At 35.8% G+C, this 24,569-nt stretch overlaps 1 protein-coding gene across 3 annotated transcripts in view; it reads right to left on the minus strand.

The window, feature by feature from the left end:
- LOC113494943 (tyrosine-protein kinase Src42A) overlaps positions 1–24,569 on the minus strand; it is a 45,278-nt gene that overhangs the window by 7,048 nt on the left and 13,661 nt on the right. The window contains exons 1-3 of one of the 3 annotated variants that reach the window (XM_026873485.1): positions 18,815–24,453; positions 10,606–10,727; positions 5,586–5,749 (exon numbers count right to left, since the gene is read on the minus strand). In XM_026873485.1, the coding sequence (XP_026729286.1) occupies positions 5,586–5,749; positions 10,606–10,727; positions 18,815–20,439 (1,911 nt within the window). In that variant the 5' untranslated portion in view covers positions 20,440–24,453. Of the gene's footprint in view, positions 1–5,585; positions 5,750–10,605; positions 10,728–16,117; positions 16,602–18,814; positions 24,454–24,569 lie in introns of those variants that run through there. The other 2 variants (XM_026873501.1, XM_026873492.1) reach the window with 2 other exon arrangements.

Raw genomic sequence — 24,569 nt, forward strand, 5'->3', positions numbered from 1 at the left:
TTACGTAACGTCTTAGGATTAAAACGCAGTGCGTGTGTTATTTTCCAGCGGAAATCAGTTGAATAGGAATGATTAAAAACATTGTTTGAAATCAGCTTAAAAAGGAAACTATAAAATTGTGTCTTATTAAAGATACAAGTCATAACATATTCACCGGACAAGTTAATTCGAGCTGCCAACACACCCGACACAAATTAGTCAGAAGTCACACATAGATTATTCGCGTTCGATCAAGATCTGAATACTATATTGACATGACTGAGTAATCCCTACCATCAGCAAAACAGGCTATGTTATGTAAGTATTTAACTTACTTTGGCAAATAATTGTGATAAAAATGAAATTTTATAGAAACACTTACATCGACAAGTGATATTTTAAATTGTCCACTTATCGTTAAAAAAATTAAAACTGAAAAAATGGTTAATAACGGATACAGTTATTAAGCTTTATCCAATCATAGAGAGATAATATACATTGAATCGTCTATAAACAATAGAATTAACCAGCAGGTGTCAGTTAATGGCGGCTAGAAATGGTAACAAATAAACATGACACTAAACGGGTTTGGAAGTAATTGTTCACTGTTTTCTTGATTACAATGGAGTCTAGGAATAATTTTATAGGTAAAATGTGTATAATGTAATGATGTGTGAAAGGGTTATCATTTTCAACAGCGCATTTCTAAAGGTGTCGTTTTTATGGAAACTTTTAGACTGTTCGACGACACGAGGCGGCGAGGTTAATGCACGCGACAGTACACAAGTGACAATAGTCACATAAATAATGATGATATACCTTTGTATATGGATACAGAAAAATACAGGGATTTTCAGAGTAACCATCAAAACATAATCAGTAACAACCCATTGTAAAGTACCGCACAAACTCGATTAGTATTTGGCGTAAATGCCTACTTGGAATATCCTTTATATACTTTTGTAAGTTTTATATGGTCTTCTAAATTCGTCGCGCATTTTTTAATGACTGAAATGCTTTAGTGGTGACGTTATCTAAGACATAAAATACCTTTTACGAAAATACGTGAAGTCGCGGATTACATGGAAACGATAAAATATAAATTTATTTTTTCTGCTGCCATTACACCGAAGACAATACGCGTTCAGTTCCAAAAGGTATTATCCGTCCGTTATTATGTAGTGCTGTGATTTTTAATTCACACCGCGTTGTGCGTTTGTAACATGAGACTTTGGTGCTGTCCACAGACCGCGACCGTCCGTCTGGTGTGCCTGTCACGCTCCACTCAATCGCTTATACAATACATGCTCGATAAATACTTGGAAACGACCCTTATACAATACATACTTCAGACGTACTTGTTAACGTCCGTTTTGTGCTTAGGGGTGATTGTACTTCAAGTGGTGTTGCGCTGCCACCGAAGTGAATGGGTGGGGCACAGTCACATAACATGATCACGTTTAAAAAGCTACACCTTCCCTCGAATCTATAAATCCTGAAGAACTATGGTTATGTTTCTTGTCCAGAATTAATACTGAATATAAATACTTTCGTTTTTCGATTGGAGTTTTGCAGTCATTTACGCTGGACAAATTTACAGCGTTAAATATTCCATGCACTAATTACTACGCCATAACAATCACATAAAGACTAATGTTATGTCCCTTTAAACAATAAAAGTTAATTACAACTTTTACGATTCAGATGTTCACCACTTTAGTGTCGTGAAATTGGGTTGGCTCAAATATTTGTGTCAAATTTTACTGCCAAGACTTTCAGATACATTTTTGTTGACTTCCCACGTATAAATTCAAACTTAGTACGTACTAAATGTCACCGAAAAATATCAATTGATGGCTTGTATTGTTTAAAACGTACACTAGTAGGCATACATTCAATGGTAGGTCTAGCGTTGTAAGTTGTTTACGAACGTATGAGTTAAGCGCAAAAGATTTCCGTCATTGGACTACATAGACGTTGGCGGAAACGTCATAGATCTATCACAATGAAATTGTAATTGTCATAGCTGAACTGCTGAACGAATACGTTTTTACCCAAGACTGTGCGTCATTAGTTTAATTATCGAGAAACGACATGCCATGGTCAAAATCAGCGGTAAGACCTGACATTGTTAGCCACCTGAGTGCCATCACAGTTTGAGGCAAGTATCGGCCTTCAGTCTGAAATTACGTGCGTTGGTTTCCTGTGCGCATGAAGTGCGAACGTCCGCAATGAACTTCATATATTTACACAGTTTGAGGCAAATAATAGGAGGTTGTTCGACTTTAAAGGAGCAGGCTTCGTGATGATTGGTCGTGGCTGTACATGCGAGACAATACACACATAAACTGCTAAAATAAAACCTCTTCCTTTGAGCCTTGCCGTAAATAAAACACCACAAAAACATGTACGTTTCGGAATGCAATATAACAACCATTGGAATACGGCAACAAGTTTATATTATGTGTTCGAAGTTGATGTAATAGTTGAAAAGATAAGCTTTTATTGCAGAAAGTGCTTTATGATTATTACACAACCGATTTTTTTTAATGAATTGAGTTAGAAGTGAAATCACAACTGAATGATGCGATCTCGTAACGAGGGGCAAAAGTATCATACGTCAAAACAAGTCATTACTTGTTATGAAAAAAGTTTGGATGATTTATTAAAGAATTAGGCCGTAATAGGTTGTAGGGGTACGGAGTTGATTGGATTTCTGAGAATGCGTACATGTAATGGCTGTGGATTGTAGGGTTAATATAATAAAGAATAGTGGCTTTATGATTACGAGTTTTATCTTAGCGTTTTGAGAAGTCTCGTGAGTCATGCATGCAAATAATAATGTCTGCTAACTGTCTCACTGCGAACAAAATAACTATTCGAGTATAAAATCTGAACAAGATGCAATAAATTCCTCGCTGCGTGATTTAAATCGGATTTTGTTCGGTAGTTGTAAAATTGGAGCGATTACGTTAAGGCTTTCTATTTTAGGTCAGTACCAAATCACAAAAGCGCGTGATCCATAGAAAAAGTTCATAAACGTATGGAAACAATGAAATTCTACGAATGCTAACAGTTCACCGATAAGGCTGAGAGTGAAGGGGGCAGATCCACATATGAGAATTTGCTTACATCATTTGCGTAGGTCAATCATTACATATTTTCACACATAGTTCTTTAATACAAAAAGCTAATTAACATAAGTACTTGAGTTAAATATTAAAGTTATTTTATTACTGAAGGTTTAATATACAATGTTATTTGTTGTGTATCTAAAGATGTGAGTTCAAAGCCAGAAGCAGTAAAGTAGTCGAGGCTAATCTAAGTACAGTGATAAATATTTAAGATATAATTATGCAGTTGATATGTCTTTGTAAAATTAAAGTTCATGTTTATAACCTTGAACTTTACCCTAAGACTAATGCTTCGTTGTAGAATAAATAACCTTTTTTGTCTACTACAATGACAGGGATGAAATTAAGTCCATTCATAAATAATTTGAAATGAAACGATGACGTATTTTACATAACTTTCTATTTATGAAATTTTGTAACGTTTGACGCAAGAAACAATTTAATTGATTAGATTATAAATTAGAAGTGCATGTGTAATGGCACGGTAAACGTGTTGCGTCGATCCGAGCCGGCAAGTGGAGTCAACGTATCGATAAAAGGAACAAATCGCTCATTAGAATCGAGCACCGATACAATGGTTAAACGAGACAAAATGAACAATACACTTCGTTATAATTGGTTGACGTCATTGTACTTTATTTGTTCGTATTTTCTTACATTATACTTAATTGCATTACCATTCATAAAGCGTGAAGCTTGTAGCGATCGCACTCTTTTGGATTTGAATGGTTTATAACCTCCAAATGTGAATATGAAAAACAATTCATCACTGAAGGTTCCAGTAATCGAGTTTAGGTTTAACCGACCTTGCAAGGTCGGAATTTGCATTTTTACTAAACATTGCAGACCGACTTATTAATGTACTGCTATTACAGCACCATTTGAATATTCTTACAATTTCAGTGAAAACTAAATATTAATATTGTAACACTTTTTGATTCAAGCTGTTTTAGTTTGATTACATTATTCGTTTTCTTTTTTATTAACAAATCGTTGCGTAGGTATTTGAAAGATTTATTTATACCAAAACTTTGCAAGCATAGAATATATAAAATTATGATAGTGAGCTAAGTTTGACTTTACCCAAGACACAAGATTACTAATAACACTAACAAACAGTGAAGTAATACGGATAGTTTCGTTTTATGTTGCAATCAAATACTGGTAACTCTTGATGTTCCCACATAAAAATGCCAATGAGATAGCTCGCAATCTTTAGAATGCTGTTAAACGATTAGGCGCCAGAAGACACATAAAGGACATTCCGATAATTTTTAATTACGTCATTAAACATTTTTTTAGAATAGGCGACGTCGCAGTGTGGTACATGAAAAGAGGAAAAATATAATTTTGTTTACGTGATTGTATTGTAATGCAGGAAAACAAGGCAACAAAGAGTTGTCGTCAAGCGGGACGTCTTCTGTTATGTACGCATCGTCCGTAACGAAAGTGGGGCCTTCTCGGCCTTGGCGCTAGGTCGATCGCGAAACTGGAACACCGAATTTTTGACGCTTTATATGCTAATTATGTAACGTAATCATATTTCACCGCCATTTACAACCCATAAATCGCAATGTTGTTTGTTGTAACTGTGATTAGAGAGCATATTAACAATGAAACGGCGACAAATGATCACGCTAAACAAACACTCATTAAAAAAGAATCCAATAAGGATTGCATTTAATTACGTGATGGTGCGCTATATCTACACAACTATAATGGAAACGGAATTTACACGTGTTGCAATGAGCGGAGCATTGTTAATTTTTAATACGCAAGTGACGCAAAGCTAAATTATAATTCGACACGAGGCATTCATACGTTGCTGGAAGAAACTGGCGATATAGGTTAAAATCGTTTAACCGTTCGATTATGAACTGCATATGCCGGAAAATATAATAAATAAAAGTAAAATGTTAACGGCCCACACTCTTCGACACTCGGTTTAAATAACTTAAATATGACGATGTTCTTTGTCCAAGAAAAGCAGAGTCCTTCGGTGAATTTAAAGTATCCCCGAGCCCGTTCAATGGCTCGTAATATTTCTCACGCCGCGCACAAAGGTTGACCGTCGAAAACCATAAATTTTATAGTCGTCCCGATATTGAATTTTGCAATTTATGCGCCTCCGTTACAATAAATAATATTGATTATTTATTTCGGTTACGTGACCTTGACTTGATAATACTAATTCAATGATTGTGCGTTACTGTCAAATGTTGAGTTCAATCATTTGTTATGGCATCGTAGTTGAAGGTCGGGTCAAGTTTAAGTGTAAAGGCATTCGTGTCTACGGAAGGAATGTCTCAGATCACTCTTGGTCTTGGAATAACTTATTTGAAATTGTAATGTAGCTTCTAGTGATGAACATAACTATGGATAAGAAACTGGAAGTGGGTTATTGGTATTTGAATTTACGATGCGCATTCTTGGCATGTATGGAATAGTATGGTTATAATGTGTGCTGCGTACCTGCACGCAAGGCTTGTTGAGCGACACGCAGAGGCCGTCTGCGTCCTTGCTGTAGTGCTCCACGAGCTCCTGCAGGGTGCGGAAGGTGGTGCGCCGGGCGATGAAGAAACCGCCCTCATCCAGCTGTCTGATGCGGTAATGCTTCACCGTATCTCCGTCTCGCACTGCGAACAATCATATTATTCGTGAATTTGCATTTTATTGCAATTTAAATTGCGTAAAACCGGAGTATGAGCGCTTTACTAAGAGGTGTCGCAATTTTGATGTAATGTTATATTGTGGAGAATTAATTAATGACAAGCCAAAACAACAAAATTGTACTCTGAAGCGATAAATACGAATGAGATACTTTTAACATCGTAGCCAATGGTTAGGTAGGTAACAAACATCATAATGTTGAGACAGTCATTATGTTAGCGCCAAAGCGGCGGAGAAGGCGGCGACGGCGGCCGCGAGCCAACGGGTTCCACGGAAATAAGAACAGTATATCCATCAAAATGTCTCAAAAAGAAAGTTTTTATTCTAGGAACTAAAGTGAGAGAGACAAACTACATACTTAAGTTATTCTTTATCGGGACACAGATCTCATATTTTCGGTCTGTCATCTTAGGTCGTGAAACTTGCATGTCGACCTTGCTAAGCCGTTCTACAGACTTTGTTTAATTAATGGATGTTCTCAGAATCGTCGCGTCAGCTTTTGACAGTTCCATTCATTTGATGAAGGTAATATTTAACTGACGTATAATCACGTATACAATAAAGATTGTTTGTTCAGAATTAGCTGTCAGCAGAAGGCAAATTCTATTTTGATTAAAGACATACATACATATGCTTATGTTAATTATGTAAGTTTATACCTTAATAACTAAATGTTATTGCGGACGCAGAAAATATATAATGTTTCTGTACGCGTATGTATTTGTTATTACAACACTGCTATCTTACGATTTGATTTTGCTGAAGTAATTTCAATCTTTCGATAAGTACGAACGTGATGAATCAGGAAATATATCTAGTAAGCCGTAGAAAATTGTGATGTTAAACGTGATATGATTGAGTTGTAATCGTAAATTATAACAACTTCTATGTCGTTGGTTTAGTTTCATCGATACTGATTATTTTGTTCTTTGATTTTCCCCGTTTCGGATTAAATATATCATATTTTTGAGATACCCGAGTTATGAAGATTTATTACATTTAAGATCTTCTATATTTCTCTCATACAGGTTTCTAAGAATCAGATTTTGAAAATCTACAGAAAACTCCATAGGATAGGCAAAAAAAGAAAGAAATGAAGATTAAATGCAACATAAAAGAATGCTCAAAAGGAGAGCAGATTAACATACCCTCACTATTAATACAGCCTTTAATTGAAAACTTTTATTCTAATTAAAAACTTTTTAGAAGCTTCGAGGCGAATAAAAATTAATTGTCATCCGTTAAATGAATGTAAAAAGATTTTTAGTAATGAAATTACAAGACAATATCTCGTGGCATTCCAACATTCGAAAATTCGCAGTTGAGTCAGTAATGTATAATTTGTAGTCCCTGAATGCTTCTTGCATCCGACACCGGGTGCGCGCGCAAGCCTATACATTATTCCAAAGAACTTTTTAGCATTGGTGTTATACGTTGCTTGTAGTCGTCTTAATAAGCCTTATTCTTAGTTATGACGCTATAAATATCTTTTAATCTGTGCAAGGTGCAATTCTCTGTCTATAACGATGTTAAATCACGGACGGCACAGAATTAATTAAATACTTCTTTAACAACAGCGTTAGATAAGTCATTTCCTTAAATCGGTTTGACCAGTGACCTGTAAGAGTATTTAATTCATTTTTCTCTTTTAATTAGCACAATAAATTAACTTTTAAACATGAAACGTTTTGACGTATATTTGTCCGGGACACTATCTGGAAACGAAAGGGTAAGTCTTTTTATAATCAAAAATCTTTTTTTACTTTACGTGTACAACCTCCGTGAGAAATATAGATTCGTTGAAGTGAAAGAATCGAAACTTCACTTTCATTGATTGAGAAAGCAGTTGGAAAATTTATGCGCAACCTATTGTAACTGAGAAATATAATTTTATAGGTTAGGTGCATGGACAGCGTGTTTTTACGAGGAAGCAATTACTTGGCATCGCGTAGACAATTGAAGAGTACTGGTAGTATTTTACTTGTTTGCCTTCCCTAATGGCCGGTTATAAACATATATTAGAACTGACGTTAATATGAGAAAGCGTGCTTATGAACTGAAGTTATTTGTTATAATGAACAAGAAGTATTTGTTTTAATATTATCATTTTACTGCAGAAATAGGTAACCTATATTATTTCATACGGAGTTAATTTACTAAAATTTCTCTAGTGGCCGCGAGAGACGATCATAAAGTGACATGTAAATAAATATATTAATGTAAATGAATGAAGATTTAAGGTCATTCGTTGTTCGTGTAGGTTAATAAGGGCGCTTAGATCACACCTTATCCAGGCAAAGTATTGATTGGAGTTAAAAATAGAACAGATTGCCGGAATGTGGGCCATAGTCTGTCCCAAATATGGAGGCGCAACGATACGGAAAAGTTTCTACTTAAAGAACAATGCCAATTGGGCCGAATAGAAATTGCTTAACGGACTATTTTGTTAAAAACATTTTTATTCAAGAATTCGATAATATGTATGCAAATATATAAGACTGCTTTCACCTAAACATCGTGATTAAAACGCATCGAAAGATAACAGGACATTTTCTTAGAAAAATTGTCGCGCATATACCTACATGTACACCAGTCATTATTTTAAACGGATTAGTCTTGTAATTTAATATGATACCTATCTAATTTTATCTGAAACATGATCAGAATGATATTTTGCAAGGTTTTTAATTACAGTAGCGAACTTTTAGCAGGAAAATTGACGAAAAATTTAATTGTGTTGGCAAGAAACACGGGGAGTAAGATTTTTTATGGATACAATGTTGTTTCATGAAGCTATTAAGTTGGTATCCAGCAGAGGAATTTGTTGGTTATTACATAAATATTGTTCTAAGAAACGGCTATATTAAAAGGTGGATTAACGTCCTTGGCGTCACAACAATGTTATGATGTAATAATATCGCGCGACCACCACACTAGATTATATCAATGCGCAATAATTCCTATTAGAAAATTTAATTAATAAATTATAAGATTCTTCGCAAGAGCTGTAGGAATATTTTAAATTATTCTTATTTATTTACATTTTTTCCATTAAATACCCCAGCAAAAACAAAGCTATTATGTTTTGCGACACCTTAGCAGTGATTACATTTTTATTTAGTTCAAATTACAACTACGACCAGAATAGAGGAAAATTGAGAAATACATGCTGTAAAGGTAATTTCATGAACATTCAATTGAAGAATAATGATGGAAATTAAAGTTATAAAAATGAAAAATCGTCATGGCCGTCTTCTGTGATGCACAAATTAGCATTATTCTACAACAAAACTGCTTAGGGAAAACCCTAAAGGCAAAGTGTGCTATAACAAAGAATAATAAATTGCTCAGGGTTCCTTAACAGGGTATAAGCCTCTGTTGTATTAGCTCATAATTTATAACAGTTGCCTAATGTTGTGGATGTGTCAACTTGCATAATTTACACCTACAAGTTTTCCGCAAAAATTGCTACAGAAGATCTTCAATTAGGGAAAAAACACGGTAATGTGACTGAGTATAAATCAATGACGGTTAATACTAAATCATGGAGTTTAAAAAATCAAACATTTGTTCCTCAAAGAATATAAATGCTGTCGACAGAACTCATGCAAATATCGTGCGACGTAATCTTGGCCAGTTTTTGCTGAACACTGTACAATTGTATTTTTTGCCCATTTGTTTGTTTTACGTTATTTATTACAGTGTTTCCCTGGTTAATGCCCACGTTTTTATACCTCTTAAACACTTCAAATTGTTCTAGAAAATGTTTCATTGTCTTCTCGATTATTAATTAGTTGGAGTGACAGCGAAATATTAAGCAAGTAATTGAATCCTCTTTAGAAAATAATATTTTGAATTGTGGAAAATGCAAATTTATTCTAGTTTACAAGGTTAGACACATGTCTAAGAATTCAATAGAATTTATATGTGAATACGGGTTTACTCGAGTGCAAGTTTTCCAGTAGGTATGGCCAACTAGTTTTGGACTCTCAAAGCAGGTATCTACGTGGCCGTGTTGAAGGTAAAAATTTGAGCGCACGGCACAAGTGCCAGATGAAAATAATCATTTATTAAAAACTTATTTAAACGGAAGACATTCCGCTAGCCTAATTGAACACGACAGTAAAATTGCATTTTTGCTTTTATTTATACAGTCGAGTTCATTTAACGGTATGTGAAATTGAACAAAGCAAAAAGTGCTTAGTTTTAAATCAAACAGTTTTTTTAATAAGCTTGACCGAGGTATTTAAAAAGCCTAGGTATTATATAGAAAATAATTACTAGCTAAACAGATCGTATTTTATGCCAATATTAAATAAACATAATTAAAATATCTGGGTTAGAACCGTACCTGTCGGGAAAACAAGAAATGGTCAAGTCATTCAAGTCTCTACACATTGTTAGGCACGTAACGACTTCATTCTGGTCAATACAAAAAATTGCTAAAAACTATGTTCTTGGAGCCTTAGTTGCATTTAAAAACAATACTAATTAGCAGATATCGAAGTAGTCATTCAGTTGTTCGGTCTTTGTTCCCACGGGGCCTGCGCTAGGCCTTAGAAAAACTTACAACCGGTTTGGAGTCGTGATCGCATCGTCCAGCACCACTGGATGCGTTTGTAACAGGATAGCACTTAGCACTATGCAAGCCGCAGGACGTAAGATGAATCATCGCCAACAAGTAACCACCCAGTACCTACATAGCATAAATATTCTACTATATTTTCCGTGATAATATTGCTGTATATCTGCTAAACGATTTCCTATTGGGAAATTATCCGTATGAGAATATTGAGAATGCGTTATATGACGTGTACGTTACCTGATAGCGAGAAATCATTATGGCGGCTCTCGGAGTCGCGGATGAGGAAAGCGCCATGTTCGTTCTCGGGGAGGAGCAATTTCTTCTCCGCCTCGATTCGTTTTATTTTGCGGAAGTACCATCTGGAACAAGAAATAATAATGTACATTGTGATGTTTGTAAAAGAAAGCCGTAGATAAAGGCATAGAAGAAGGTTCCAAAGAAATTTAAAGTAGTCAAAACATAAACATGAAAGTGTTTATAGCTAGGCGGATGTATCTAATTGTAGATATTTAAGGATAATTATCTCATTTAAACTTTTCTAAAAGCTATTTAAAAGAAAAAGTCTCATGAATATAAACAGATCATTATAATTAAATACTAGATGGCAACCTAATGAAATCGTCGACCGGTATCGCTCTCGTAGGGAGTACAGAAAGCGGCTTGTCGGTGACTCAACGAGCACGAATGAACAGTATTCTGCATTCAATTGACGTATGCTCACTGCGTCGACGCCGGAGACAAACTCATTGTAGTAACCGCTTTGAACATGAGTCCCGGTGCTAACAATGAATCACAATTTGTCACCTTATAGAAATAACAGAACTTGTACAGTAACATTGTCGAACCGAAATCAAACTTTGATGTCTAGACATGTTACGGTTATGACAGCTGTATTAATAGAGGTTTCAATCAGGTTCACTTCTCAGTTGGTGGTTGCAAAACTAAGCAGTAGGGGTCTGACAATAGTATTGCATCAAATCCCGCGCGACAGACTCGCAAGGCCGCCTAGCTCTTGATATAAAAATAGTATCTTAGAAGTGGTAAAACTGTAAAACGTTAAAATGATTGTGAGCTGTAAAAACGGCTGCGATCTCTTTTAACGATCATATTTTTTGAATTGCCGCAACTTAGTACAATAATAACCTTGTAAGCGAAGAGTTTAGAAACAATTACCTGTGTCAATTACTAATCTATTAACGCGAAACAGACAAACGAGTAATGAGAATGAAGTGACTATTTTTATTTTTGCTCAATGTCAAACGTTTCACTTGATGCAAAATAATGTATTAATCAGTTTAACTTATTCAACCGGATTGCCATTTATAAGAAGTTAATGGAGGAAAAAATATAATTTTTCAGCAGTTCGATGCTGACATAATCGTCTGAATGAGAGATAATTTCATCTGTTCGTGACTGGAAAACCAGATTGATCTTTGATTACTATTGTTCAACAGTTGGTTCCGTCTCAGAGTCACGGATGGACCCGTGGACTGTAATTAAATATAAGACTCAAGCACGATAGTTAGCTCAGTCTTTTCTAAATAGGTATAATTACTCGATCTACAAAAACATGAAATTTAGAGAGAAATTACAAAACGCTAAACTTTAAACGCCAATTGGCAAAAGAAAGCTACGAAATTACTCCTAGATCATTTTATATCAAATAAATTAAAATGTTTGAAAACAGTCATTCTTCCTAGAATAACATTTACACAACCTACTCTTCTAACTATTGTATAACTTTGAATCTTACAGCAATAGCAGAATGATGTAAAATTTAGCAACGTCACGAAGGTCTCGTTGTGAACAAAATTTGATAAAACCTCATTAAAGTCGTGAAGCGTAACTAAAATATTGCTTTATACATTAACCAACATGTGCATTAATATTATCTCGCTGGCCAACACATAATCTAAAGCTCAAACGGGTGTAAATAACTTGTAGTTACATAGGCATTTCAATAGCCCAGCTGCATCTGGATCTAGTTAAAATTCTATAATCGTCAAACAGGCTATCCAGCCAATAACAATTTCAGGTATTAATACTATGGAGGAAAATTGTTATGAACAATGTCGTAGGAGCTATAAAATGGAGACATGAAAAGGGCGCCACAGGCTGTAACTACAAACGCCTTCGACGAGACCTCGTCACGCACTAAGGGCATACTTAGGGTCATAGATCGGTGACTAGCAGATACCGTTGAAGGCCTCACCGTGGAAAACGCATACAGAATAGATTAATACTGCACATGTTTATTAAACTAATTAATTTCCTCAATAATACAAAATAGAAAGTGTTCAAAACTTCGATGTAATAATCATGACTAGACGGAAAGTTAATTTTATTGAAGGAGGGGTAACATTTAACTGTGATCTCGGTTCAGACATCAAGAAATTATCTAAGCGAAAAATATCTAGAAAGTCAATTCATAAAAGTCTTGGCAAGCTGTAATTAAGTAACAAGCTGCACTTACAGATCATTACAAAAGCTTCCTGTGGTATCATTAAGATCGTTCATTTACTTTTTATTTCGACCATCGTTTATTACATGATGCCATGTGAAATCCCCGAATTTAAGCTTGAACTAGAAACTGTCGACGTTTACAAGTTGTATTTGTTAGACGGATTGAACGACCTTGACCTCCTATAGGCGGAGAAATCGTCATCTTTATTATGAATCATGCCCACATATTATAAGACCTTCTCTCTACAAAGAATCACAGATGATATTATCATAATATTATCGATATACAAAAATTAAAGGTCGAATTTGTAACAAATTCTATGAATTAACGGGGGATTTACATGGGCTGTGCAAGGAAACCTTTACCAATGAGGATATACTTACAAATGGGAAGATTAGCATTGTTTGCAAACACTGCTAGGTATTTAAAGTAAATCAATAAATAATATTTGCACAATATGTCGGGCGACGCTAGAAAATCATGTTCCCGATTTGAATAAAGCTTATTTAGACAAGCTCGTTTGCCGCTATATTTATTCTAGTAGATACGTTTCAATTGCAGATTTTCGAAAGTGTCAATAGCGCATTGCGCAAATTTGACTAGCTTCTTTGTCTAGATTTCGGAAAAGTTAAGTAAAAGTTCTTTAGTAACAATACGTGTATTCTTGCATATGTTCGATATATATGAAAATATTGATTTAAGATATAATTGTCCGTCACGAAGACTAGTAATACAAATAGCTTGCGTAATGGTAACTGTCAAAGAATTAAATACTTGGAAATAGAATGTCGTGGGTAGGTCGCGGCCAGTCAAGGTGGGGGACGGAAATTCCTAATAAATATCATTATTGGGTTTCTTATATAACTGTGTTTCCGGTTTGCAAACATCTCTATTAAAATAATGCTATAGTATGATAACACAGATAGCTAATAAAACTGGAAATGCAAATTCATATATGATGATTGAATGAATGAAAAATAACACATAACCACGTGTCATAAGTTTTGTATTACTTAAAATTCAAACGTAGTATTATCAATATTTGAATGACATTAGAATTCCTTAGCACGATAAACAAAAGTGTCATTTTCTACCGTTATCTTGAAATAAATTTGTTGATTTATGTAAAGAAACAAAAAAAAAGTCATTTGTAAACAATATGGAGGTTATAGCCCTTTGACACAAAGTCGTAAAGTGGCATAATAAAAAAGATTTAATTACGTGACTTTCGCTCAGAGTTTTATAATATAGCGAGTTAAGCAGAGGCGCCGGTCATCGACCTTCGCGTGCCAATGTAGCCACAACTTTTTTGCTAAGCCAGTCTCGCCTGGCTCCAGGTTGCTCGCTAGATGGGTAATCTAATTATAGGGTCTCCCTCTTACGATGGACACGTACTTGCCTTAAAGTTCTATACCAGTTTTTTTTAAGAAATAGATCTATACCGTTTTATTAACAACTTTTTTGATATTTTAACATCAGGATGGTCGCAGTATGCAGTAAAAAAAGCGTTGCGACTACAATGTATAGATAAGTAAAACAGAATCAAGGCACGTAAGTACATTTAGCGATGACATGATGATCATAAAATAGTAAAGAGAAAATCTCTTGAAAAAAGGACACGTGTGACTAAACGTTTACTTTGAGTGTTCTGTAATTGCTGGTGCGTGTTATATTCCATGGCTTCAGAGTCAAGTAAATTAGACTTAGTCCCGCGACATCACAACTTGCATTGTATGAAAGGCTTTAATATCGTGGGAGTGTTCTTTGTTGACGGCAAAAGGATGTTTCATTTCATTAAAAATGATTTGTTTGCTATTCTGCACCATTATTATCGTGACAGTGACAAAATAACAATGCATGCGTCTTATGCATGAAAACGCGGATAAACGTTGGAAGAAGTCAAGATACATGAACTAAAAACCCCATTCGAGATAATTGTATTACAAACGGTATTTTCACGAACTATATGGCTTTGTCCGTTAGCCGTTCAGACAAGTGACAGATAAGGATATCAGTCATACTAACCGAGACACCGATTGAATGTACAATAGGACTTCCCAGATACCTTACTTGTTTGCAAGGTGCTAAGCATTGTGACACAGATACTACAGTTTACGTACACGAATCAAAGATACGACAAATTTTGTTCATAGGAACGATGGAAATCTTAATTTAACGACAGGCATTAGTAAACAAACCTGTAATTGTAACTACGTCAGAACTATCAAAATGGCACTGTTATTTGAGATATAACACATTTAGAAATCTGTTAGCGTAGCGAGAACTATTAGCGAAGCTCACAATGAGTCGTTAAATATTACTGCCCCCTGTTAATCAGGTAAGGGCATGATGCGAAACGTAAAACAAGCGATGATAAGTACTGCGAATTACTAATACAACTAAAGTCTTTGTGGACACCAATCGTTGTATAGATTTAGTGGACAATGACGAATCTGTTGAAGTTTATGGCGGCGCTATAAACAGTTGTAAATATATAGCATTATTATGACTTATTAGGTGATGTTACCCAATTCTAAAATCGATTTAGGTTCATTCGTTGTTGATACATTGATAACGGTTATATACCAATGTAACAGTAAAATATGTTGATGTACAATTGCTATAGTTAAACGTATTCGAAAATGCCTTGCACGAAAACATCCGCAAGAGTAACAATTATCGTCGGAGGTCGGTGTGCGGCCGGCGCAGGCGGCGCGCACCGCGGCCGTAAAAAGTAAAAACAAATCATAAAAACCAGTTGTATTGTTCTTTCGCAAGAGACGACCTCAAGCCTTTTGATAAGAAACGAGTCATTTTCATCGATTTTCTAACACGTGTCTAGTTTGTATAACAAAGAAACATTTGCAATGCAAATCTTATTGTTCGATAAACAGAGCATTTGTCGTAGGTACGCAGTCGGACTAAAACGATTACTGTTGGACACTCAGTATGAGAATGACACAAACAAAATTTTATACCTGATTCACAATTTGAATAGAAAGTGAGATGTAAGATATTGAAAAAAAAAATATAGAAGTTAATATTTAACGCTACGGAGACTACAAGTGAGACGTCACGAAACGGAACCTAAATGCTCGACATAGTGAAAGTGAGTAAGAAGCAATTCAAGTTACAAAACAAATTTTAGTATGTTTTAATTTTTTATCAGTATCAAGTTACGCGAGGTTTGCAAATACGCAATACATTGTTTTGATGGTGCAGCGATAAAGTTAATGTAGGCGAAATGTTGTTTATTATACAAAACAATAATGAAAATGCTGTTACTTTTGATTGGCAATGATTTTCCTTTTGTTTTCGAAGGTCACGTCATTGTGCATGACTTTATGCACTAATTCTCGAAGTTGGTAAGTCGGCATCGCGATTCACTCACACAAGCAACGTAACGTAAGTATCATATTTTGGATGCAACAACTACACTACACTGACACTGCACTAAAAGACAAGAGAAATTATTTACATAATAATTACAACAAATAAATATGCCAAGCACAGTATTCGACGTCATAAGCGCCCACGAAATTACATACGAATGCCTGATAAACATCATTTACAATTTTCAATCACATCCTAATCGGAGCATAACTATAATATAACAAGATTACGGTTTCTTGGAGTTTGATAAGAGACATAGATACACCTACAAGTTATTGTACTTTAAAACATGAACATATATGATTTCAAGGTTTTTTTTTGTAAAACTTTTTCAAAATCTTTTTTCTTAAATACGAGTTTCGAATAAATCAAGGTTTTCTTGCAACGCAACAAGAACTGTGAGAAACTGAAAAACAAGCAAATATTTCGATGTGAATGCGTTTGTTTCCACCAAAGAACCGCGTATGCCCATTTGGTACAATAGCCGTGTTGATGCACATTGAACACAACATTCATGTTTTCAGAACAGTACACAGTAGCTACACAAACAAAAGTTAACTGGAGTTGGCAAATTGCAAAGAAAAACCCCTCTAGAACCTTACGGTGCTTTAAGGTCTTTTAAATAGTTAAATCAAGTTTTGGCAAGCAATAATAAAGATTTGCACAGAAATTACTATTAAGCACGTTTGTGGATAATTAATTTTAAAATTATAAAAATAAACTCATAGAATTCATCCCATTAAAAAGAGGGACTTGTATAACAATTTCATAGATTATGATAAGCGGATTGAGCAAGTGGAGTAATTTCCAAGGCTTCTCAGTGAAACTGACGTCGGCGTAAGCGCATCCGTTTACCTCGCTTCAGCACAAGAATTGCCGTTTCCCTAATTGAGGTTTTTATGAATACTTTTTCTATTGTGTTAATTATTTTTATAAAAGAACCTGGTTCATTATTGCGGAATAACTACATTCCTGACGAAGTTAATTTCTATTCAGGCAATCATTATGTTCTGAGCATAAACAAAACACATGATTTATTTATGTCCTAATTATTCAAGAGGATTGAGGAAGCGCGTAAATTTCCGAGCAACAAAGGTACGACAAAAATTCAAAGCACAGTCGCTTCCGATCAGCAGGCAGTTAAGTTTTGTGAGCGTCACCTTCACGGCTCACTTCCTGAGCCTGCTTCCAATTGCCGAACTGCGGGGAGGAAGACAGCGGCCACCGGTGCAGCGACCGACCGCGCAACAGTAGCCTTGGACGCGAGCTCCCTGCATTCTAATCGAGCGGCCTTGCGGAAGCGCGTGCCTCGAACCCGCTCTCGTAATACGGTCCCTTATCAACAGACTCGACAAATCACTACATAGTCAGATATCGACTTATCTTAACCAGGACGTGTTAGCATCAAAAGGAAAACCGGTAACGAAATTACTCATAAGTGACAATTAATGGCAGTGATTCCTGAGAGCGGAGCATTATACTATCCTCGAATAGTCGAAAATTGACAATTCCAGTATACATCTTCTTAAGTCATTGGGAATGATTAGCACGAATCTGTGGTCGGCCGCGGGCCTTTCGTGAAGTGGTAACCTGTTACACCCGCTGAACAGGTCAGCTTTGGTAAGTAGACCGATATAGCTGTTGCACAGATGTCTGCATCCAAAAATACAGTATGACAAATTGGAATGCATGATAATTTGTTTTCCACCAAAACTGCTACCTTCGGACTGTATAACTCCCTCTTACATGTGCATTTACAAATTTCCATTATATTTGCATATTTGGAACTGATAGATGACGATCTTGAAAACATTGTTGTCTATATAAAGATCGTATTATAGATACCTACCGCGTTATTTTAAAAGCGTAAACGGTAGTGTCGATTTTAGGGAATGTTTAAAGCAAACAGTTAATTAAAAGGACACAGGGCATATTTTATTTATCGTCACGTTACATTTTCTATTGGGATATTATGTTGAAACCTTAAGCCTGTTGTGTCGGGTTCGTAAAACATTAATGTGACCTCCAGATAGCAGTTTGAACATGGGAAGTCTATGAATGTGTAAATTATGTCTGCAAACGCACGTGATGCAGAAGTCAATACGAAAGCGGTAGAAAATGTCAAATAAGAACAGACAGAGTAACAATAGGTGTTATCCAGTTATCGAAAAAAAAGTTGAAGGATTTTATTTTTTTGCATAATATGCAGATACTTTGGTATAATCAAGTAGTGTTAAAAATATTGTTATGGTGAGATATCATCGCGATAAGAAATGATCTAGCGAACGAGTAAATTTTATATACTTCAAAATTATATATGATCCTATAAAAAACAAATCATTTTTGAAAACGTCGTTATTAAAAAAAGAGATTATATTTTGCTTTGCATTAATTAAATGTTTGTTTATTAGTACTTATTGATTTCTCAATAAATATTAAAATGTAATGTGTTTTAACGATGGTGTCGTACAGGCAATAGATTAAGTGAGACTCATATTTCACTCTCCGTAAGAAAACAATAGTTCCCTCATTAAAAGCTGTATGTATATTTAACAAAATATTTTACTAAAGTACTAAATTGTTACTTACGGCATGGTCTGAAGTTTCATGTATGTATCCAAAGGAAAACAATCGAAGTCTTTGTGATTGACGTTCGTTCCCGATAAACGCCTCGCAGTTCGCATCCAACTGCCTTTTTGGCGTCTGAAGCCTTTTTCGCTTTTTAGTAGTTGAAGGTGCCGTTTTACAATATCATGCCACTTCCATTTTACTGTAGCTGGAGAATCGCTGGCGGCGTCTTCTTTGCATATTTGTAAACTGTCACTAAATCTTCTCATGTTTTGAAGATAAACTTCATTCGATTTCGGTGGAAGGCTTTTTCGCCTTTCGTCAGCAATAATTATAGACTCTTGCGAGTTTTGTTCAGCTATCCATTTTGAAATGAAATCATTTTTATCACAGACTTGCATAATCACTGGCTCTTCTTTGGGAGGCGGTGGTATCCAATCCAAACTGACCCATTGACTAGATTTAGGCTTGGATTTGAAAATAACATCTACCTCATCGTCGCAGTCCGAGGAGCCTATCGAACATACGGACGTTTTTTTTCTCGGGAATCGAGAACGGATAGATTTGCCAGTGGGGGCAGTATCTAGGGTTGCACAGCTTTCAGTGCTTTCTTCTTTCCTAACATCCTGCAAACTCTTTATACACTCAATATTGACATAAGAGTTTTCGGAGCATGAAGAGTCGAGACTAAACCTAGGGGTACTTCGATGCACAAACTTAGACCTAACAGTCACTTCCTCGCTAGAGTTTTCAATAATTCCGCCTCCGGTTTCACGTTCATTTGTCAAGGAAATTCGTCGTTCATTTGATATGTCATTCTCCATTTCAATAATTTTTGTCATACTTGGGAAGTTGGTTTCCTTTTCAACTTCCATTATTCTAGTTAATCTTTGAGGGCATTCTTTTTCGTTATCTATACTGTTTGTGATGGTAGAAAAGGAGTTATCTTCGTTAAGTTCTATTATTCTCGTTATTCGTTGTAACGTCTCATTTTCTACTTCAGAACAGATTGGTGAAGGTGCCTTATCATTTTGAAATTCAATGATCCGAGTTCTCCTTTGTGGATGTTCCGTTTCAGATTCTATATTGACGGAGCAAGGGTTTAAGTCATCCAGCTCTATGATCCTTGTTATTCTCTGAGGATAATTGTTTTCAGTACATGTTATTGATGAGTCAGACGTATTTGATTTCAAATTATCTCTGACGTCTTGATGACAATTTTCTAATTCTTTCATTTCTAAGATATCTGAAGAGCTTAGAAAAGAGGATTGACTGTCGATCATTGTGGTTGTGGGTATATTACATCTTTCAATTGTTACCTTTTCTTCTCTAGAATTACTGCGGCTCTTGGCTTTTTGCAGTGCGCTTTCAGTGAGAAATACACATGGTACTTCGACTTGCATAGACATTTTCCGTCTCCGAGTAGAGTTTTCTTTTTCTTGATTAATATCATTGTCGACATCTTCAGGAACGGCCGTATGTGGAAGAACAATGGGAGTCCCTGCTACCATACGCAAAAAGTCCGTAACAGCGGCAATATGCGCTCCTGTTACCGCACCCTGTAACTTAACACCGGATACTTGATGGGGCACAAGTTGATTATCGCGTATACACCATACTACGGGCAAAGCCCCTTCAGACACCATCGTCGTTACGGTACAACGTTCGTTAGTAAATGTCTTTTTACAATATAAATATTGTCTTCCAAAAAAAAAACGAATAAACTGCCACAATGTAAAAAATGTTTTTGATTCACTGGCGCATTTCCGGGTTACGTCCTACACTTCGAAAATAAAAAAAGTACAAGTTAGCGTGCACATTAGTTTGTTGTCGAAGAGTCGGCATAGCGCGATCGCGGCGCGGTAGCGGGTTGTGTAGCGCGGCGAGCGTGCGCGTCCGGCGGAGGTCGCGAGAGATAAGGCGGTGAGAGTCGCACGCGCATTGCTGCCGCCCGCCGCGCGCCCCGCCACACCACCGCACCATCACCTTCGATCATACATCAATTTTCATCCGATGCACTCCTCGGAGGAATTATGTAACGGTATTGATAACCCATTTTAACCGTTAACCAACCTAGTCAAACAAAATTTGGTAATCGTTACTAATTTTGCGTTACTGTGGTTATGCTTTTAGTTAGTTTACTAAGATGAAATGTTTATGTCGTAAACCAGATGAAAGCCTTGTAACTACACGAACAAAGTTTGCATCCATTGAATAACTTTTTAAAGTCTAGACCAAGACTGATGCCAATTGTTTCTTGTCTTGCAATCTTCATTTTATTTGCATAAAATATGCAAGGACTGGAATCCAAGTAGGTTTGCTACGGTGACGTAACGAATACGTACCAAAATTAGTAAAACATTCGTCGACCACGGACGTCGTTTATAGTCATTATCAACAATTTAGATTCTCGGTGATTAATAACTTAAACTGTTTTCAATATTGTACATGGAATCGAATTTCATTGTTGCAAGTTAAGTAGGCAATCGAGAGCAGAGAGTCGTAAGTCACCCCATCTGATGTGGGGTCATCCTGTCGCGTACAGTTACTTTTCTTTGTGTTGGCCCTATTCGTGTCAGGACGGTCCATCACTCTGCCGTCGCTTGGCCGATGTAATACCGCAAGCTTTATGCAAGCCCAACTTCTTGTTTGAAATATTCACAGAGAGCCAACAGACCTTCTTCGGTAATTACATTCAGTATTGTTTTCCTAGATTTTAGTCACGATATACAACGATTGCTATTCTGGTACATTATTGAAAACGCCAACAGAATTATATTACAAGAAGTGTAATAAGATTCTAGGCTTTTTCTAATTCTATGTGTCTTCTAGTCATTAAGAAAGCAATAAGGTAATTAATAGTTGCTAGATAAATAAAGTAAATGCGCATAGATAGTGGCTACAAGTATACACATGTAACACTGTCATGCGCAAATGCCAGTGGACAGTTAGGCTCGGCGCCAGCGCAGCTTGCGATGCGCCACCCGTATCTGGGACGGGCAAATCAAGTATTAATTACCCATACGACGCTTAATGAACCCTTTATAGTTAAACGTGGATGACAATTAAGCATTCCTTATAAATGATTGTACCTCAAAAATCCTAGGTCAATTTAAACTTGGGTTAAAATTATATTTTTAACAAAATTGGCCAATCACTAGTTTATCATTTAGGGTTAGCGAGATTTATTTTTGGTCTCATTGTAACCAGAGTGTATGCAAATCATTAATTGGTTACTACATAGAGCTGGTAGATACCAGAAAATATTTTGAAAGGTAAATTAAGCACCGAAGTCCAATTAATACTATAATAAGAGATCAAGAAAATGTTCCGATAATAAGTATACCAATTCCAAGAGTCAGTTTGATTTAAGAATATTAAAGGCATAAGTTAGCCGGCATGGCATGAATGACCTCTCAGATGCTGATAGCAAACAAACTCTCGCATCAATTTCGAAGAATTGCTTTCCGTTCGATTTGGGGAAGTCCAATAACGGCTACAGGAAAAAAGTATTATTTATTCTTGTTATGATCAGGCTGCAGCACCAAACAATACATAGACAAAGGCCTTGTTCACGAGTAGGACGCTGCATTTATCTAATGATGGCAGTACTTGCTACTATGAATTAGAATTGACAAAAACGGAAGACGAGTACTGGAAAAATCCGTAGAACGTCAACTGAGGTTTATAACAAGGCGTTATATAAACGGAAGTGTAATTTAACAATATGCAAATTAATTTTGTTGGGTTTTTATATTATTCTATCGTGTCTTTTTTTGAGGACTACTTCGAAACGTTTTTACGTTTTACTGCTACGTCTTTGTCTTCACACATTTCTACCTATAGCTTTTTAAGTTTGTTATGAACTACGCTAGGCCAGATTACTCGTTGCGATGAACATACGCACATTTCTTGTATTATTTGTGTGCTGTTGTTTGCATGTCTAGCGCACATTTACGTGGCATTCCAATTTTGAAACCGCTACTTCCTAGTTGGACAATATGTTTTATAATTGAAATGAAAATTGATATTTATTTATGCACTGACATTGTCACTGTATGCGCTTAAATGAAAATATTGGTATATTTTACGTATCAGGAAAAGTTACAAAACACATTTTTAATGTCGATTCAGAAAGGAGGGCAAGGACGAAACCGTGTGTCATACTTAACGAAATGTATTATTTTGGGTTTTTGCCTTAGCAAGGCGGCAAGGCAAGCTTTGTAACGCGAAGGACATTATTTAACCTCAACTTCATTATAAGATCACCGGTATGCTTTAGCTAAATTTTTAAAAGGCAGATTTGAGGGTAAGGAAGAAAGTTAGTAATCAGTTGTAACCAGAGCATATCTCATTGGGCCATTCATATAAGTAGAAGATAGTATGTATTTATTTCATCTGAAATGTAGGTCTCACGTACCCACCATGCCCGCACAGAATCCGAAGCAAGCGAATTTTGTATTTTAATGTAAAATGAAAATTCATTCACATTAGTATGAAGTAACTCCGGTTGCTACGTGAAATAATTTAGGTTATAAGCGCATTCCTTGAAAGTAACAATTTGCATAAATATGAGAGAAACAAATTATAGCGCTAATTAAAATAATAACAATCACTAAGCTGGCAAGGTATTTATTTAATAACAGCATTTTGATATGCTAAAGCACAACTTTTACGACTTGCAAAATGAATGAACAAATAAAAGTATGATGGTCGATAAACAAGGACGTCATTTAATGTGAATTTCTCTGCTAGTGAGTGTGTTAATGAGACAGTTTAATGTGGTGAAGTTTGTCGAATTTGTTACTTATTGTATAATGTCGGCCAGTGATAGCACAGTTCGAGGAAGCAAGCGGTCAGCGGCGACGCCGGCGCGACGTTGGCGCCATGAGGTGGCGCCCGCCCGAGTATTCGCGACGCGATTTTTTCTCCACATCATAAAATTATTAACCGTACCCCCGAGACAAGTAATAACGCTACCGTTTGATTACTCATAGCACTGATAATGGACTACGACGTTTGCACGCAACTAATCAGGCTGGCCAGCGGGTAATTTGAAGCAAGACTATTGTTTTACAAGCAAATGAAACGAAGTTAATTACATAAGATGCACGATGCAAGTCGTTCTAATGTTCTATTTTCATGCTGCTCAGCAAACCATGCGCCTGAACACGTGCATTTTATAGCAAGCCAGTCATGAGGTACATTTTATGTACTTGCTAGATACGTATGTATTTAATATAACTATTAGGTACTTACAATACTAAGTTACGTGCTATTCGTGAGATTGTTACACACGTGAAACCTAAAATAGGTTTGTTTTCCGTAAAGTTCAATTAGTGTTTTTTAAATTGGTAAAGAAGAACGAGAATAAGGTGTTCATTGAATGGAGAGCTACCATAAGTAAGTCATATGCGAACACAAAGCCCGACAATGAATTGTCCGTAACAAATCGCTTGGATTTCACGAACGTTCTGCTCGTATTTACTGATGTTATTCTAGTTACCTTTATTACTATTTTACTGTTCTGTTTTCCAACCTTGTCAGAGAATAATACTACGATTAGTAAGCATGTATCGTTATTTTAGTCAGAAATGATAAGATGAACAAAGTAACCACAAAGAATTATGAATATTTAACAAGGAAAATACAGAATTTTCACGATCGTTAAAACGTTTCCGGAAAACCAGTTTGCTTGTCAGAACTGATTAAGTATTAACATTCAGATGAGGGTATTAATTCATAATGTTCATTATACATAATTATATAAAAAACA

This window comes from Trichoplusia ni, chromosome 1 (assembly GCF_003590095.1).
Source record: "Trichoplusia ni isolate ovarian cell line Hi5 chromosome 1, tn1, whole genome shotgun sequence".
Taxonomy (NCBI): domain Eukaryota; kingdom Metazoa; phylum Arthropoda; class Insecta; order Lepidoptera; family Noctuidae; genus Trichoplusia; species Trichoplusia ni.